This window comes from Rhinoderma darwinii, chromosome 5 (genome assembly GCF_050947455.1).
Source record: "Rhinoderma darwinii isolate aRhiDar2 chromosome 5, aRhiDar2.hap1, whole genome shotgun sequence".
Classification (NCBI taxonomy): domain Eukaryota; kingdom Metazoa; phylum Chordata; class Amphibia; order Anura; family Rhinodermatidae; genus Rhinoderma; species Rhinoderma darwinii.
In genome coordinates this window covers 6,936,084-6,954,535 of record NC_134691.1, presented here as the reverse complement: position 1 = coordinate 6,954,535, position 18,452 = coordinate 6,936,084, and the positions used below count along the sequence as shown (strand labels likewise).

General features: G+C 45.1%; 1 protein-coding gene across 3 annotated transcripts in view; it reads left to right on the top strand.

Moving 5' to 3' along the window:
• The window catches only part of SLC45A4 (solute carrier family 45 member 4), a 102,438-nt gene that overhangs the window by 48,235 nt on the left and 35,751 nt on the right, over positions 1 to 18,452 (top strand). For all 3 annotated transcript variants that reach the window (XM_075825685.1, XM_075825687.1, XM_075825686.1), the window contains exon 2: positions 836 to 1,453. In XM_075825685.1, coding sequence (XP_075681800.1) covers positions 1,216 to 1,453 — 238 coding nt within the window. In that variant the 5' untranslated portion in view covers positions 836 to 1,215. The remainder of the gene's footprint in view (positions 1 to 835; positions 1,454 to 18,452) is intronic.

The window sequence follows — 18,452 nt, the reverse complement described above, 5'->3', positions numbered from 1 at the left end:
TCCTTGCTCGCTTTCCATTTGCCACGGCCTTGTTAGGCGTTCTCAATGTCAGGAGATGTCTTTAACATAATATACCTCAGAGGATACGTCGCATATTACGTAAGAGTTGTTGGAAAGATGCGTGCCGTACCATATACCCCCCTCATCAAAACGATGGACACCATGACCCGAACCTGATGGACCCAGTATTAAGTCATTGGGGTCCTTCGGTGATATCCATTAAACGATCTGGCCCTATGTCGTGGCGTTTGTTATAAATGGATACCACAATGCAGTTGTGTATAGAGGCCGAGTTGAAGCTCATCTGAACCCTCAAATGATTGGGCCTCCTAACTGCCCCCTGGTGGCAGTTGAAGGGGGAGCGGGATCGGCCACGCTGGATTTTTACATGTCTGATCCTTTATTCCCCTGGATAAGTCACGTATTTACCATGTTTTTGAGTCTGGAGAGATGGCGGTCAGCTGAATGAGCGTTCACCACACTCCTATCCCATGTGTGGCCGGCTTTAGTCCAAAAAATTGAAAATTTACAGTATATTATGTTGTTTTTTACATAGTTTAGAAGTATGTGCATGGGATGAACTAATTGCGCTTACAAAGGCCGTCTTTTCATAGTTTACCCACCAGCTTCCCGTCAAAGAATGTTTCTCTTCTCATTATCACAGATTGTAAAGTTGTTTTTGTACTTTTTATTTTTTTTTTTCCCCCCACGATCATAGGATGTTTATTAGTTCCATCTATCTCTCGCCAGTGGCCCGGGGCGTCTCGGCGGTACAACGATCTCTTACCATTTTGGTCTCTAACACCATGCGTCTGTTTTTTTTTTTTTTTTTTAGATTACTCAGCCACTCGATGGGGATTAACAGTGCATCACCTATGTGTGTCGCCTTCCCAGCCTGCAACCGCAAGACCAACAACTTTACCACTTCTTCTATAGAAATTATGAAACTGGTATTAACTGAATGGCAATTATGGATTTTTAACTCTAATTCACAGTAAACCATTAAGCCATATGATTGAATTAGTACCAAATACCGTTCTCTCTTGCGCACCCTCACGAAGCTGCGGAGACGTCTACACAGCGGAGTATAAAGTATTAATTGCACGAGGAACGTGTGAAAAGCTGAACAAAAAAGAAGTCTTTATTTATCTTTGCAGATATATATAGTATTCATATTTATATAGAGTCTCTAAAAATATATATATTTTTGTGGTGATGAAGATGGCCCCTCAGAATGCTGACTCGGAATCTATGCAAGTTCAGGACCTCTCCTTGACCAAGCTCGAGAAAGACGAGCCCAAGGAGAACGAGAGTCGGGATGAGACCATTAGCGAAGGCTCTATTGACCGCATCCCGGTCCGCCTCTGGGTGATGCATGGCGCTGTGATGTTTGGTAGAGAATTTTGCTACGCTATGGAGACCGCCCTGGTGACGCCGGTCCTGTTGCAGATCGGTAAGTGTTTGTCTAGATTTTATTTTATACGTTGTGATTTTAAATGCTTGTCATGACTAGAATATAAGGCTTATCGGATAAAAGCCCTGAATCTAAGCTTTCAAATGATACCAGGCTCAAAGCTCTAGGTGAAACATTCGGAGCACAGAACTCGTTCGAAGTCGGGGAGCAGGATGAAAATTTAACTTCTTGGTTCTGTGTCTGTGTAGGGAGGAGGTGGGAGGGGAAGCTGCAAGTGAGAGCAGAAGGAAAGATCACAGCCTGTTACTATCATCCCTCCCATGCACAGCCTCCAGTGACCCCAGGGAGGATACAGGAATTGTTTGGTTTTTTTACCGATAAAAGAGGATATGTGTTGCCTGATTGTCATATTTAGGGGGTCTTTTTTTCTTTTTCTACTTCAGTTCTGGCAATTTGTGAAGAAATATACATGTAGACCTAGGTATAAGGCCAGATTCATACGAACGTGGGGGAATTTTCGACGTGAAAAACTTGATGTTTTTTCATGTCCGAGACTTGAGTCTATAAAGGGATCCGTGAAAACGGTACAAAATAGGACGTCCTATTTTTCCACGGACCCTTCACACGCTCCGTTGAAATAACGGCCGTGTGAACGGCCCCATTGAGATACATGCGTCCGTGTGACGGCCGTTGTTTTAACGGCTGTCACACAGATTTACTCTACGTTCCTCTGAATTCGGCCTTCGTGATGTATTTGGGCTCCGCACATCCTTGAATTTTTGTTAGGAGTTGTTGGGCATCTCGGGCTCTACTCAGGTCAGGTTTAAAGCAACAAACATGGATTTTTATGCGTTTTTACACTCCTGGGCGCCGTCATGCAATTTTGCTTTAAAACCTAACGCTGTGTGAAGTGCTGGGTGGGGTTGGGGGGGGGGGGGGCATTCTTACAATGTGTTAGCCGTATATTTTCTGAAAGTAAATTATGGGGTGTGATAGAATTTTTTTTTTACTTTTTTTTTTTTTTTAAATTATTCGAAGTGTGAAATTTGCTGCATCAACAGGGTTAAAGGGGTATCCCAGTAAATGAATGATCTTTAATCCGCATGTAATAGCGCTTTTATAGACTATGTGAAATTAATATTTCCAGCTATTCACAAGATATTGGTATAACCTTTTTATGACGCAGCGGCCGCTTTATTGTTGTACCGGATGGACAGATGCACTACTGTCTGGAACAAGTGACCCCTTCATTCTGCTGATCAGTGGGGCACCTGGGGGAGGGGGGGGGTCAGACTCCCACCAATAACGCTTATAAAGAAGAAATCTCCCTTCCTTTCTTTTAAAGGGGTCGTCCAGTCTTTTGTAAAGAAAATGTAGTCGTACGATAAAAAGTTCTACAATTTTTCAATATACTGTTTCAGTTCCTCATAATATTGCTTGCTGTCAGTGAATGGAAATACTCTTGTTTACTTTTAGGGGCTGAAAAGCTGCCCTGACCTAGTCTTGTTCAAGCAACTCTTGGGTACATTACAATGTAATATTGTGTGTAAAGAGTATTAACCTGGAGAGCAGGACTAGGGATTTTGTGTAGCGTCACATTGACTAGACTGATACACTGTAACGGGCCCATCAGCAGCACATTATCAGGTTTCCAGTTTGAGTGGGAACAAAGTTGCAGGACTTTTTATTGTGCAATGTATAAACTTTTATTAAGGGGGACGTCTGGTCTACAAAACAAATCGTCAACAAAACTTTTAGGGAGTTCTGAGGTAACAGAGGGGATTCTCTAATGGAGAGCGACTGCGAGGAGCTTCTTTCTCTGGACGACCCGGAACGTCAGTGCACTACAGACAGTCCATTGATTTAATGGGGGACTGTGTAATGCTTAATTTCACCTGTGGTGGAGCTGCTGGGAATTAAAGGGGTTGTCCAGGATTAGAAAAAAAAGGCCATGTGTTGTCTGGTCTGTGTTATGAGTGGAGCTGCAATACCACACACAGCCTGTGAATAAGTGTGGCGCTTTATTTTTTTTTGGGGTGGGGGCAGCCATGTTTTTCCATCCCAGGACAAATCTGTTAACCCTCAGTCTTGCACTGTGCAGAGGATTCAGGACTTCATAGTCGAGGGTTAATCTTACAGAATGGTCAGAGATGATCTTGAGGATAGACTGGTTGAAATGTTGATGTCTCAGGGCTCCGAGGTTACGTGCCAGTGCCTGGAATGCTGAGTAAATATTAACCCCGGCAGCGAGCGCTCATGTCCCACGGGTAGTATTGTAATCTTCAGTCTGTAGGGGATATACATGGAGGCATTTCATGCACTAAATATGTGACAGTTGGTGTCGGGGGTCACGTCCGCGCTGTTTGGTGTGAGATTTAAGTGGACAGTTCAGTGTCTTTTCTAGTGATTTGCATTCTTGGAAGTGTCGTATTTACACCAGGCTCCGCAGCTTCATCTGAATGTAGGTAAAACCAACTACCCCCCCCCCCCCCTGCATTGCAGGAGCTCAGCGAAGCTATTCGGAGGGTATCTGACGACATGCATGCTGACAGTTTCCACTATCAACCAGCAGAATGGTCAATGCAGTTTCCGCTTTATAATACAGGCCTCCGATATTAGATACCGCTTCAGCTCTAGCACTCCATTCAAGAACCCGGGAGCTCAGGATGAGCGGTGCTATGGGTCCTGCCCAGATACGGGAGATCACACTAAAACGTTTGGTATAAACGGTGGGATGAGGAACAGATTTTTCCATCTGTGGGGCTACTCTGGAACAGCTCTTTAATTACGTAGCTAAGTAGTTGTTACCCTGAATGGCACCCCTGAGGTGCCCCGTGTATCCCCAAGCCGCCCTGTTCATTGATAGAATGCCAAAACTACAGTAAAGACTGACACTGATGCAGGTAGGAGAGAGGGAAAACTCAGGGTCTGTAGAAAGCTGGGTTACAGCCCTTTAGGCACTGCAATGGTGGCCAATAATGGTTGACACCAAACATCTGTGAGGAATCGGCTGAATATAATATTAAAATACTTTGTAAGGCGATGACTGGAGAATTTTATATACCGTTTGTTTTTTTTTAAAGGGGAAATGCTCCAGTTCTAGAGATGGCTCTTTCCTCTGCCCACAGGTCGCCGTTGGCACCCCTCCCCCTCGGTCTTTGGTGCCAACACCAACTATCACTAATTCATTTTATCACTGTCAATAACCTGGGTTATCTGCTCTGTCAAGGCCAAAAAGCAATTCCCGCTGCTGCAATAGGTAATCCTTCTATTACGCCATATTTCCTCCTGGCAGCGCTCATGTTTTCTACGTTAATAAGTTGCCTTCATTATCTGTTGTGGAAAATCCGTCCGGTCGAATGGACTCTCACGGGGGGCCCGATACTCTGTATACTGGCATCTGAGAAGTAAATGTGATGCCCCCGGTGCTGCCGCTGCCGCCGCCCTTTATAGCGCTCGGTTCTTTGTGCGGGGGTTGTGTGTGTACCGGTCGCTGCAGCCCCCGCCTTTTATTTCTGCAGCTGATGCCATGATCAGAATTTGGCTTGTAGGATATTAGGGGGGATAAGGGGCAAGGTGCCCGCTTGTGTTTAGTGAGCAGTGCCCAGAAGAAAATGGGCAGTAATAGTATAACATATATTTGTGAATTGAGATTACTTAATGTCGTCTCCTCCATTCACATTCAGAGCTGTATTCATAAGTTCATGGGTTGCATGGGGCCGGGTAGATTGGCACAGTTTCCATACAAAATTAGTAACATTTCCGTCCACTTACTCATGGAAGGATTGGACTGTGTCCAAAGTGAAACCTTAGTAAGATAATCGAAATAGTAATGTGTTAGCGGACCTGTGCACAAGGTGACCTCTGCCAGGGAACATGGTTGGGGCAAAGGGTGTAAGCGCTACTTGACTTACAAGAGGTATCTGTCCCTTATCCTGCAGCTTACACTGTGAATGGAGAAGAGGACATGATGTAACATTCAAAGGAGGGAAAATTCCTCCAGCCTATGTTAACGGAAAACCAGAATTCCCAGTTACTGTGTACATACATTACATGACTGATCCTGAGTTATATCCTGTATTATACTCCAGAGCTGCACTCACTATTCTGCTGGTGGAGTCACTGTGTACATACATTACATTACTTATCCTGTACTGATCCTGTTACATCCTGTATTATACTCCAGAGCTGCACTCACTATTCTGCTGGTGGAGTCACTGTGTACATACATTACATTACTTATCCTGTACTGATCCTGAGTTATATCCTGTATTATACTCCAGAGCTGCACTCACTATTCTGCTGGTGGAGTCACTGTGTACATACATTACATTACTTATCCTGTACTGATCCTGTTACATCCTGTATTATACTCCAGAGCTGCTCTCACTATTCTGCTGGTGGAGTCACTGTGTACATACATTACATTACTTATCCTGTACTGATCCTGAGTTACATGCTGTATTATACTCCAGAGCTGCACTCACTATTCTGCTGGTGGAGTCACTGTGTACATACATTACTTATCCTGTACTGATCCGGAGCTGGTGGTCACTGTGTGTATACATTACTTCTCTTGTACTCTACGCTTTAGTCAGTTTTACGGATTTCAGAGCTGAAATCTCCTACTGTTTTCTGCTTGTTCTGGCGTTTTTCATAAAGGGAAGCCTGATCTTTACACCACGTACTGTCATTTAATGTAGGAAAATTTAACTGTCCCCCCTTCATTATAGCAGCTCAATCCTGACTGAACCCCAACGATCTGCTGACACGTCTATGTGATACCTGTTGGGGACTGTAGGTGGAGTTCCCCTTTGATCTTATCTTGCACAATGATGGACATCTTTTGTTTCCAGTCTTTACCCCCCCCCCCCCTTCTTTCCTTATGACTTGTGCCCACTGATTGCAACAGTCACCGGTGATTAGATACTGGTCAATGACCGCCTTGTAACGCCTGTTTATGATCTGACACGTTCAGTGTTGCAACGGCAGATTTGTGCAGTCCAGAAAACAATGAGTCATGATATCTCCTCCGAGCCGTGGAATTTTCCACTGTAACATATTCTCTTATCAGGTGCCTGGAGATCCTTTCAACAAAAGCACATTTCTGTTAGAAGCCCTGAAAAAGAAGGGGGTGTGTGAATTGGTAACACAATAATACATAATAATAAGTTGGCAATGCCACGGTGTTCCACCCAGCACCGGGCCCTCATCCGGGTGAGGCTCTGCGTCACACCTAGGTTCCCGGTAGTTGATTATTAAAAAGTGCTTTTCTGTGATCTTCAATAGTCAGGATTTTTTTACGGATGTTAATCTACATCCTTTTTGTCATACACCATATTAGATAATTCTGGGTTAATAGAGGGGGGGTCCCATGTTCAGGAGCCTCATCTCTTGTCCAGAGTGGAGAGGTCACATAGAGCGTCTTTTTCTCTGGAGGTCCTGTCCTGTATTACACAGACAACACATTGATATGAATGGACATTGTGTAATGCTTAACCTCCCCTGTGGTGGTGCTGCAGGGAAACTGAACACTTACTGCCAGGTTTACCCACAAATCACAGCTGATCACTGGGGGGTCCCAGCAGGAGGAGACTTTTTTTTAATGATTTGTTAATTGTCAAGGAACAGCTTTAACGTGTAGGGATTGTCCAAAGCAAAGAGAAGCCCGTCTAACTACAATATAGCCGATCTGCTCTTTTATGCAGCATTTAAAAATCATCCAGAAGACGCTGCTAACCAGCATCTGACCACAATAGTCACAGTGGGTTAGTAGCGAAGTACTCTATATTCTGGTGGTGGGGTCCGTGATGGTGGTGGGTCTGTATAGGTCCTTTCAGCATTCTAAGGTCTCCCTTGGATCGACGTAATGCAGCCGCAGTTTAGCCCCCGTATTACAGTTGCAGGATTTAGATTCTCCCCCCCCCCCCTTCCCGTGCAGTTCTCTTGATTTTTAGATTAGATCACCATAGACCCCTATAGTGATCAGTTTGGTTCACTTTAATTGCCAGGATCAGGGTCTTGTGGCCATAATGCAGACTATAAAATGTGACCACGTTCCAGCCGTCTGAATGAGGCCTTATCCTGAGAATTGGCGACGATCTGGCACGATCTGCGAGGGGGTGGCATTAAATTCATCTGTTTTTAAAACGGACGGGGAAAAAACTGATTTAAAATCATCCGTTAAAAATGGAAACACAACCTGGAACGGATGTAAAACAGCCTTTTTTTGTCGGCTGACACTCGGACCCTGTCGTGTGAATAGTCTCACATAACTGCCTGCAGCCACCACTAGAGGGAGCTCACTATAAACCGATATATACAGCGGTCAGTGAACGCAATAATAAATCTGTCTTCAGTAAACTCCTAGGCTCCCCCTAGTGGAAGCTGCAGACAGATTTTTGTCATTTAACTCGTTGTAAAGGATTAGAGCAAGGACTTTGCAGATTTATTTCATAATAAATCTCTACAGAATTTTGGACCTATTGAAATTCTAAACACAACAGAACGAGGGGTACAATTTTTAAGACCATCGTAGCTCTTTGCACGATTGCTCAGCCAATGCCCCCCCTCCCGATACCGTGCTATTTCGGTAGAGCTCTCTATGGTACGGTCTGGAGTTGGTGAAGGCACAAACTCTGAATGCAAGACCTGCCCGATTTTTTTTTTTTTTCTTTTTCTTTTTCTTTCTTTTTTCTAATTTTATTTTCTTTTTTTTGTCCCTTCCCCCCCCCCCTCCAGCATTCTGGCAGTTCTCGTATACATTACATTATCCCTTCTAAGTCCGCAGGATCTGTGTTCGGAAGTCTGCGGGCTATGGCCTGCTCTACTAATCTTATTGTCCAGTTATCTTGATTACGTAACTAAACTAATTTGCCATTCAGGACTCTGGGAAAGCTGGATGACAGTGCCTTTTGGAAGCTGAAATGGGACCATATTGGTTGTTACCCAGCTGCCCCATATAACCTGGATAGCATATCCATCAGTCGGACCGTTGAGGATGATTTGGGCACCTGTGATCTGGAGTTTAGGTTTTGGGGTCATTTATAGGCTTCTGACCTGCAGCGATGTCTCTGCTCGTGGTCTCCGCCGTCGCGGCCTCGTTATTATGTCTGGTATTCTGTTTTTGTATCCGCAGCATCCCTCCCTCTGCGACGCCGGCAGCTCATGTAACTGGGTCGACTTGTAGCTAAAACATCTCGGCACCTTTTCTACGCCCAGATCTAAATCGGTAGCAGATATGACCGTTCTGTCAAGTATATAGGTCACGGTTGGCGTACACAGCCAGGCAGCTACTGATAAACGGTCACGTTACATTAACTGCTTGGGTGCCAAGACATGTGTTTCCCCCTTAAATCTGGATTTTTCAGGTTTATGTAAGAAAAGCTTGATTTGTTCTGTTTAATTATATGACATAAAACTGGGAAAATCCACAACTTTCTAATAAATTTCCAGTTCCTAACCATCTTCGAGATCTATGGCTGTAAACTAGATGTTTCCATTCACTGACCTAAAGCAGAGGCTGAAAAACTGCAGACAATACTTGTAAATTCTAGACCATCTTTGCAGCAGAGTAAATCTCAATTCAGTACTGATAGTTTGCTACAATGTATCAGTGCAGGCTGTTCACACAGATTATTGTCTACACTGGATACAATTGTTGCAAACCCTCAGCTATGAGAAGTATGAGGTCTATAGTGGCTGTCCGCTTACAAGAATATTTCCATTCACTGACTGCAAGCACATATATTGAAATTGGAGAGAAATTGAAATGCAATGTCTGTTAGGAAGTTACATAAAATGGACAGACCACTTTTAATTCCAGAAGGGCAGGAGACCGGTAATAACTCCACCTCGGATGTTCCTGTAATGAACCATCTCTCAATTTAATTGCTTGATGTTTACAAGTGAAGGAGGGGCCCCGCCAGGCAGGAGACCACCCGATCCTGTGCCCATGTTTAGTATAGGTATAGCTTACATGTTAATTCCTCTCCGGTGGAGGAGCCAGATGTAAATTGCTGCGGTGGATTTTACTGACCTTGCCGTGTACTTTGTATGATTGCTTTTTTTTATGTGCCAGATGATCATAATTTTCTTGTTTTTAATGGCACCCACGGGCATAACCTCACAGGTGCAGGTGCTTTGTGTGTCTGCATTTCCAAAGCGCACAGCCGTTCTCCATGGGGGAGGGGGTGGCCGTAAAGAGGATCAGTCACTGGTTTAATAATTCCCCATCTCCTATCTAATCTAATAGGCGCTGCGATGCTGATAACTATAGTGGGATTTGTTTTAAAAAAACGATTATTTGCAAAGTTATGAGCATTTTTCTAAATATGGTAATTTGCTATACTTGCCAAATGGGAGGTGACTCTTTCTTTTCTCTCTGGGCGGTGCAATGTTTTCTGTATGACGCTGTCCAATCAGCTTACAGCTTCTTCCCCTTCCCTGCCCAGCAATACAGTGTGATCATATAGTATACAGCTTCCGATCCCAAATGTGTATTGAACTGGTGATCGCTCTGGTTGTGAGCTAGAACTGCGATCCTGGTGTCATATAAAAGATTAGAATCTCCTCTTTCATATGCCCCCTGAACCGTTGTTCTAGGTGGTCCACAGCCCAAGATATGACTGTTTGAATTGATCCCCCTTCCCTCCAGCCTCAGTCTCTCACACTGTGTGAAGCAGCTTTGTGCTGATAGGACAGCGTCAGAGGCTGTCAGGAGGCTCCACCTCCGGAGAATCGCTGGTGGTGACGCCCACTTGGCTAGTATAGCCTCATTTACATATTTAGAAAAAAAGCTCAGAACTTATAAAATAAACTTTTTAGGAGACAATTGTCACTATTATCGGTGTGACTGCGCCTATTAGATTATCTAGGAGATTGGACATTACTAAACTAGTGACAGACCCTCTTTAAAGGGGTATTTACTTAGTGTAAAGGGGTTTCTGTAAATAAAGCTTGATCACTGTATAAGGCTTTGTTCACATCTGTGTCCGGGCCTCATCCTGACGTTCCGTCTGAGCTTCCCGTCAGAACGGGACCCTGACCATTGATTTCAATGGTGACCGATCCGGTGCCAATGGTTTCCGTTTGTCTCAGTTGTGCGAGGGGTTCTGTCGTTTTGAGTAGTCGACTACGGTATTGATTCCGTCAAAACGATTGAACACTTTCACAACTGAGATAAACGGAAACCATTGGCACCGGATCCGTTACCATTGAAATCCATGGTGATGCAAACGGAAAACTTATGGTTTCTGTTTGTTTGTTTCAGACAGGGCCCTATTCTGACGGGAAGCTCCGACGGAACCTCAGAACGGGACCCTGACGCAGATGTGAACGAAGCCTAAATGAAAAGTTCTACAACTTTCTAATCTACCTTGTGTTTCAATTCCTCACCCTTTTCCAGAACTCTGTTTGCTGCCAGTGAATGAGAACACTTTTGTTTACATTGAGGTTGAAAACCTATATTCCTAGTCCTGCTCTCAGCTGAGGAGTAGATACAATTGTATCCAGTCTAGATAATTTTTTTGTGAGCTAAACAGCCCGGACTCCAAGCTGATACAGAGTATGAGCACCGGTGCGTTATGCGTTAGGGCAAGGCATCTTGATTCATGAGTAAAATGCCAGCAAATACAGTGAAGACTGACACACACTGACAGCTGAAGAGCCTGAGTAAGGGCTTGTCCACACATAACGGAATTGCTGCAGAAAATGGTGCGGATTTTGCTGTGTTTTTCTCCATGCTGAGAGATGGTGACGTCTCCTGAAAAACGCAGCAATCCAGTCCGCATTCCGTAGCAGGAATTGACATGTACGAAAACCACGCACCGCAGGGCCGTAAATACTGCACGGACGGGCCGTGGACAATCACTTGTGGGCCGTGCTCACATTATAAAGTACAGGAGCACGGTCCGTAAAAGCAAAAAATAGAACATGTCCTGTTTTTTTTTAGTGGTCATTTGGACGGCCCGAACACTTAGCCGTGGAAGGCATCCGTGTCCCATAGAAATGAATGGTCAATATTTTTATCCGTAATTCCAGATCCGTAATTACAAATAAAAACGACCGCGTGCATGAGGTCTAAGGCCCTATTCACATCGTGGTGACAATCGCATTTTTTTTTTTGCAGAGATTTTCATAAAATTGCTGCAAAAAAACAGAATTTGACCTCGGTGCGGATAGAAACCTCTAAGGAGAGACGGCGCAGTTGACTATTACGGGACTGACATTTCCAAGTCCTTTTGCTTTTCGGTGGAATTTCTCTTTAAATAAGGTGATGCTTGACATTGTGGGCTGGATCGCCCTCCCTGGTGGCAGCCAATGATTCATGTTATTATGGGTGTCGGTGCTGGACTGGGGCCTCCGGTGACTGGCAGCAGCCGCTCTATAAATGTGCAAAACAAGGATCGCGTTTCACTAACGATCGCTCGCAACACACGTATCAGATCTCAAAAGTGCGGACGCAACGTGAGCCACATGGCGGGGGCTGGGATCAGCTGCTGGAGGGGGGACGAGAACCACAGCCCGTTCACTACCGCTTCACCTAGATTTGCTGTCCCGCCCCGATTGTATTTATTTATTTTTCCAATTTTATGTAAATAACGTTTCCTTGTTTAATAAATTCTGCAACATTCTAATATAATTTCTTTCAATTCCTCAGCATTTCGAAGATTTTTATTTTTTTGTTGACTCCGTTATTCGATGCGCTTGTGGTTTTCAGAAATGTGTCGCCCGTAAAAACCGCAAGCGCATTGACAACCACAGCAATTCGTGGTAGAGACGTGTAGGTTTTTTTGTGGTTTCAACTACGCCTCAACCACCACATCGGAATACACCAGTGCTCATAGGTCGGATTGTGTGGAATTGCCGGTTCACGGGTAATACACCGCAACATCTGCTACATTAGTGAGTGATTGCGGATTTTAACTTCTCTTTTTCCAGGCAGAAAAACGTTCTCGGCATGTGGATGAAATGTGTAGAACTCTCCTCCGTCTGCTTGTTACTGTATAACACGGAAATTCTGCAGTGTTAACGCAACGTGTGGACTTAGGTGCTGTTCACACCTGCATTGTGCTGCTGAACCTCTTAGGGCAACGCTGGGGAGAGTCTGATAACAGATATCAGCCCCCCCTGTGCCATCTATTTGTATTTGATAGGGTATATGGTAAGAGTTGACCATTACTTTAGGCCAGGTTCACACACCGTTTTGCTGCAGTGTTTGCTCAGTTTTTTTAAGCCAGAAGTGGATACAAAAGGAAGGAAAGGTACATAGCAAAGACTGATGCATCGCCGCTCTTTTGTATCCACTCCTGTGTTTGGCTAAAAAAAACCTGAGCAAAAACCTGTATCAAGGGGATCGGATGACTGATGAGAGGAAATTGTATCTGGTCTTGGAGATCTGCTTATGGCTGTGTTCACATCCGCGTCGCTGTCCGTTGAGGGGTTCTGTCCATATCAGTCGACTGCGGTATTGATTCCGTCAAAACAACGGAACCCTTTCACAAAGGTGACCAACGTAAAACATTAGCAAATTTTCCGTCACCATTGAGATCAATGGTGATTTAAACGGAAGCTAAGGTTTCCGGTGAGGGGTTCCCCCCGACGGAAACCTCAGACGGAACAGCTCAACAGAAAGCGACGCTGATGTGAACAGGCCCTAAATGGGTTGTTTTACTGATGACCTTGCCACAGGATAGGCCATCAGTATATGATCGGTGGGGGTCTGACACCCAGATCAGCTGCCTCCGGCCACCAGATGTAATGCAGTGGTCGGTGCTGGAAGCAGAAGGCTCGGGTCACTGTATAGCAGCCGTGCTGGATCACTGCAGTTCACTTGAATAGGAGCAGCTGCAGCACGGCCGCTATAATGTGACCCGAGCCTCTGCTTCTGGCACCGACCACTGCATTACATCTGGTGCCCAGAGACAGCTGATCGGTGTGGAGTCCGGGTGACGGACCCCCATGATCATATACTGATGACCTATCATGTGGATAGGTCATCCGTATGAAAAACAGCCCCCAGCATGGATAACCCCTCTTTTATGTCCTGAGGGTTTGTTACTATGTATCAGGGCAGGTAAAATGTATCAGCCTGGAGGCTACAGCTCAGAGGGTTGTCTAGACTGGATACAATTGTAGCAAACGCTCAACTGAGAAGTTTGAGGCCTGTACAGGTTTTCATCTTTGAATATAAAGAAAAATGTTCCCATTCACTGACAGCAAGCAGATACATATACATATTTTTTTTTTTTTTTTTTTTTTAAATGGTGTGGAATTGTAATAAAAGATATATTAGAAAGTTGGAGAAGTTAGGAATTGTACAGAAATGCCCACTGCCCTATCGCCTCCTTTCGATTGAGCCCAGGAGATGACACAATGTTCCAGACCAGAGCGCAGTCGTGGGTCCCCCCCGCCCCCACCTCACAAGCGATTTTGTTATTGTAGTTGCTATGCTGGAAATTGCCCGCTGTGTAGCTCGGAGTTAATTCTCTGGACGCTGTCCATAGGTAGGAGCTGTGTGAAGATCTGAGGAAAGGTTGTACGTTCTGCCGTCCTCTGAAGATGTGACCTGCATACACTATCCGCACGTTTTATTTATTGCCGCCCTCCTCCGGACACCTCTATGGAACCTGCGTCATTATCCAGCAGAACGTCGCCGCCTGATTGGCTGAAAGCTTCTAGAGCAATATCCTTAAGACCTTGCCGGGGAGTATTGACCCCGTCCAGTAGCCGCAACCGCAGTATACAAGACGGGGCGATCCATCGATGTCAGGGGCTGATATCTACGGAGGAGAATATTCTTTCAATGATGACTCATTATACGCAGGCTGACTATGTGCCGCCATTACCGATGAGCAGATTTTTTTTGCCACGTTTCAAATTCGCTTTCATCGGATTTAACCCGCACTATGATGTAGCAGGAGGGAGTAGGGAGCGGGCTCACTGGCTTAGCAGCTGACACCTCACTCCGAGGCCTGGGAACGGAGAGAACGCCTATTCTGGCCTTTTAACCACTTTAGATGCCGCGTTCGACAGCAGAAAAATCACATTAGAGAGTTCCATAGTGTGACTGCTCTTACAGTGGAGATTCCATAGTGTGGCTGTTCTTACAGTAGAGAGATCCATAGTGTGACTGCTCTTACAGTAGAGGCTCCATAGTGTGACTGCTCTTACAGTAGAGGTTCCATAGTGTGACTGATGTTACAGTAGAGGTTCCATAGTGTGACTGCTCTTACAGTAGAGGCTCCATAGTGTGACTGCTCTTACAGTAGAGGTTCCATAGTGTGTCTGCTCTTACAGTAGAGAGTTCCATAGTGTGACTGCTCTTACAGAGAAGGCTCCATAGTGTGGCTGTTCTTACAGTAGAGAGATCCATAGTGTGACTGCTCTTACAGTAGAGGCTCCATAGTGTGACTGCTCTTACAGTAGAGGTTCGATAGTGTGACTGCTCTTACAGTAGAGGTTCCATAGTGTGACTGATGTTACAGTAGAGGTTCCATAGTGTGACTGCTCTTACAGTAGAGGCTCCATAGTGTGACTGCTCTTACAGTAGAGGCTCCATAGTGTGACTGCTCTTACAGTAGAGGGTTCCATATTGTGACTGATGTTACAGTAGAGGTTCCATAGTGTGACTGCTCTTACAGTAGAGAGTTCCATAGTGTGACTGCTCTTACAGTAGAGGTTCCATAGTGTGACTTCTCTTACAGTAGAGGTTCGATAGTGTGACTGCTCTTACAGTAGAGGTTCCATAGCGTGACTGATCTTACAGTAGAGGTTCCATAGCGTGACTGCTCTTACAGTAGAGGTTCCATAGTGTGACCGCTCTTACAGTAGAGGTTCCATAGTGTGACCGCTCTTACAGTAGAGGTTCGATAGTGTGACTGCTCTTACAGTGGAGGTTCCATAGTGTGACTGCTCTTACAGTGGAGGTTCCATAGTGTGACTACTCTTACAGTAGAGGTTCGATAGCGTGACTGCTCTTACAGTAGAGGTTCCATAGTGTGACTGCTCTTACAGTAGAGGGTTCCATAGTGTGACTGCTCTTACAGTAGAGGTTCCATAGTGTAACTGCTCTTACAGAGAAGGCTCCATAGTGTGACTGCTCTTACAGTAGAGTTCCATAGTGTGACTGCTCTTACAGTAGAGTTCCATAGTGTGACTGCTCTTACAGTAGAGTTCCATAGTGTGACTGCTCTTACAGTAGAGGTTCGATAGTTTGACTGCTCTTACAGTGGAGGTTCCATAGCGTGACTTCTCTTACAGTAGAGGTTCCATAGTGTGACTTCTCTTACAGTAGAGGTTCCATAGTGTGACTGGTCTTACAGTAGAGGTTCCATAGTGTGACTGCTCTTACAGTAGAGGTTCCATAGCGTGACTGCTCTTACAGTAGAGGTTCCATAGTTTGACTGCTCTTACAGTGGAGGTTCCATAGTGTGACTTCTCTTACAGTAGAGGTTCCATAGTGTGACTTCTCTTACAGTAGAGGTTCCATAGCGTGACTGCTCTTACAGTGGAGGTTCCATAGTGTGACTGCTCTTACAGAGAAGGCTCCATAGTGTGACTGCTCTTACAGTAGAGTTCCATAGTGTGACTGCTCTTACAGTAGAGGCTCCATAGTGTGACTGCTCTTACAGTAGAGGTCCATAGTGTGACTGCTCTTACAGTGGAGGTTCCATAGTGTGACTGCTCTTACAGAAAAGGCTCCATAGTGTGACTGCTCTTACAGTAGAGTTCCGATAGTGTGACTGCTCTTACAGTAGAGGTTCCATAGCGTGACTGCTCTTACAGTAGAGGTTCCATAGTGTGACTGCTCTTACAGTAGAGGTTCCATAGTGTGACTTCTCTTACAGTAGAGGTTCCATAGTGTGACTGCTCTTACAGTAGAGGTTCCATAGTGTGAATGCTCTTACAGTAGAGGTTCCATAGTGTGACTGCTCTTACAGTAGAGGTTCCATAGTGTGAATGCTCTTACAGTAGAGGTTCCATAGTGTGACTGGTCTTACAGTAGAGGTTCCATAGTGTGACTGCTCTTACAGTAGAGGTTCCATAGTGTGACTGCTCTTACAGTAGAGGTTCCATAGTGTGACTGCTCTTACAGTAGAGGTTCCATAGTGTGACTGCTCTTACAGTAGCGTTCCATAGCGTGACTGCTCTTACAGTAGAGGTTCCATAGCGTGACTGCTCTTACAGTAGAGGTTCCATAGTGTGACTGCTCTTACAGTAGAGGTTCCATAGTGTGACTGCTCTTACAGTGGAGGTTCCATAGCGTGACTTCTCTTACAGTAGAGGTTCCATAGTGTGACTTCTCTTACAGTAGAGGTTCCATAGTGTGACTGGTCTTACAGTAGAGGTTCCATAGCGTGACTGCTCTTACAGTAGAGGTTCTATAGCGTGACTGCTCTTACAGTGGAGGTTCCATAGCGTGACTTCTCTTACAGTAGAGGTTCCATAGCGTGACTGCTCTTACAGTGGAGGTTCCATAGCGTGACTTCTCTTACAGTAGAGGTTCCATAGCGTGACTGCTCTTACAGTGGAGGTTCCATAGTGTGACTTCTCTTACAGTAGAGGTTCCATAGTTTGACTGCTCTTACAGTAGAGGTTCCATAGCGTGACTGCTCTTACAGTAGAGGTTCCATAGTGTGACTGCTCTTACAGTGGAGGTTCCATAGTGTGACTTCTCTTACAGTAGAGGTTCCATAGTTTGACTGCTCTTACAGTGGAGGTTCCATAGCGTGACTGCTCTTACAGTAGAGGTTCCATAGTGTGACTGCTCTTACAGTAGCGTTCCATAGCGTGACTGCTCTTACAGTGGAGGTTCCATAGCGTGACTGCTCTTACAGTAGAGGTTCCATAGTTTGACTGCTCTTACAGTGGAGGTTCCATAGCGTGACTTCTCTTACAGTAGAGGTTCCATAGCGTGACTTCTCTTACAGTAGAGGTTCCATAGTGTGACTTCTCTTACAGTAGAGGTTCCATAGCGTGACTGCTCTTACAGTAGAGGTTCCATAGTTTGACTGCTCTTACAGTGGAGGTTCCATAGCGTGACTTCTCTTACAGTAGAGGTTCCATAGTGTGACTGCTCTTACAATAGAGGTTCCATAGTGTGACTGCTCTTACAGTAGCGTTCCATAGCGTGACTGCTCTTACAGTAGAGGTTCCATAGCGTGACTGCTCTTACAGTAGAGGTTCCATAGCGTGACTTCTCTTACAGTAGAGGTTCCATAGCGTGACTTCTCTTACAGTAGAGGTTCCATAGCGTGACTTCTCTTACAGTAGAGGTTCCATAGCGTGACTTCTCTTACAGTAGAGGTTCCATAGCGTGACTGCTCTTACAGTGGAGGTTCCATAGTTTGACTGCTCTTACAGTGGAGGTTCCATAGCGTGACTTCTCTTACAGTAGAGGTTCCATAGCGTGACTTCTCTTACAGTAGAGGTTCCATAGCGTGACTTCTCTTACAGTAGAGGTTCCATAGCGTGACTTCTCTTACAGTAGAGGTTCCATAGCGTGACTTCTCTTACAGTAGAGGTTCCATAGCGTGACTGCTCTTACAGTGGAGGTTCCATAGCGTGACTTCTCTTACAGTAGAGGTTCCATAGTGTGACTGGTCTTACAGTAGAGGTTCCATAGTGTGACTGCTCTTACAGTAGCGTTCCATAGCGTGACTGCTCTTACAGTGGAGGTTCCATAGCGTGACTGCTCTTACAGTGGAGGTTCCATAGCGTGACTTCTCTTACAGTAGAGGTTCCATAGCGTGACTTCTCTTACAGTAGAGGTTCCATAGCGTGACTTCTCTTACAGTAGAGGTTCCATAGCGCGACTGCTCTTACAGTAGAGGTTCCATAGTGTGACTGCTCTTACAGTAGAGGTTCCATAGTGTGACTGCTCTTACAGTAGAGGTTCCATAGTAGCTCTTGTAGTAAAGAGTTATTAGGTCGTCCCGCTGCCGTTTTTTTTTCTCTAGTAAATAACCCCAGTTCTCATCATCTTCCGGGGCGCTGTAGTCCTCACACTCTGTTTATTACTTTGGTTGCCACCTCC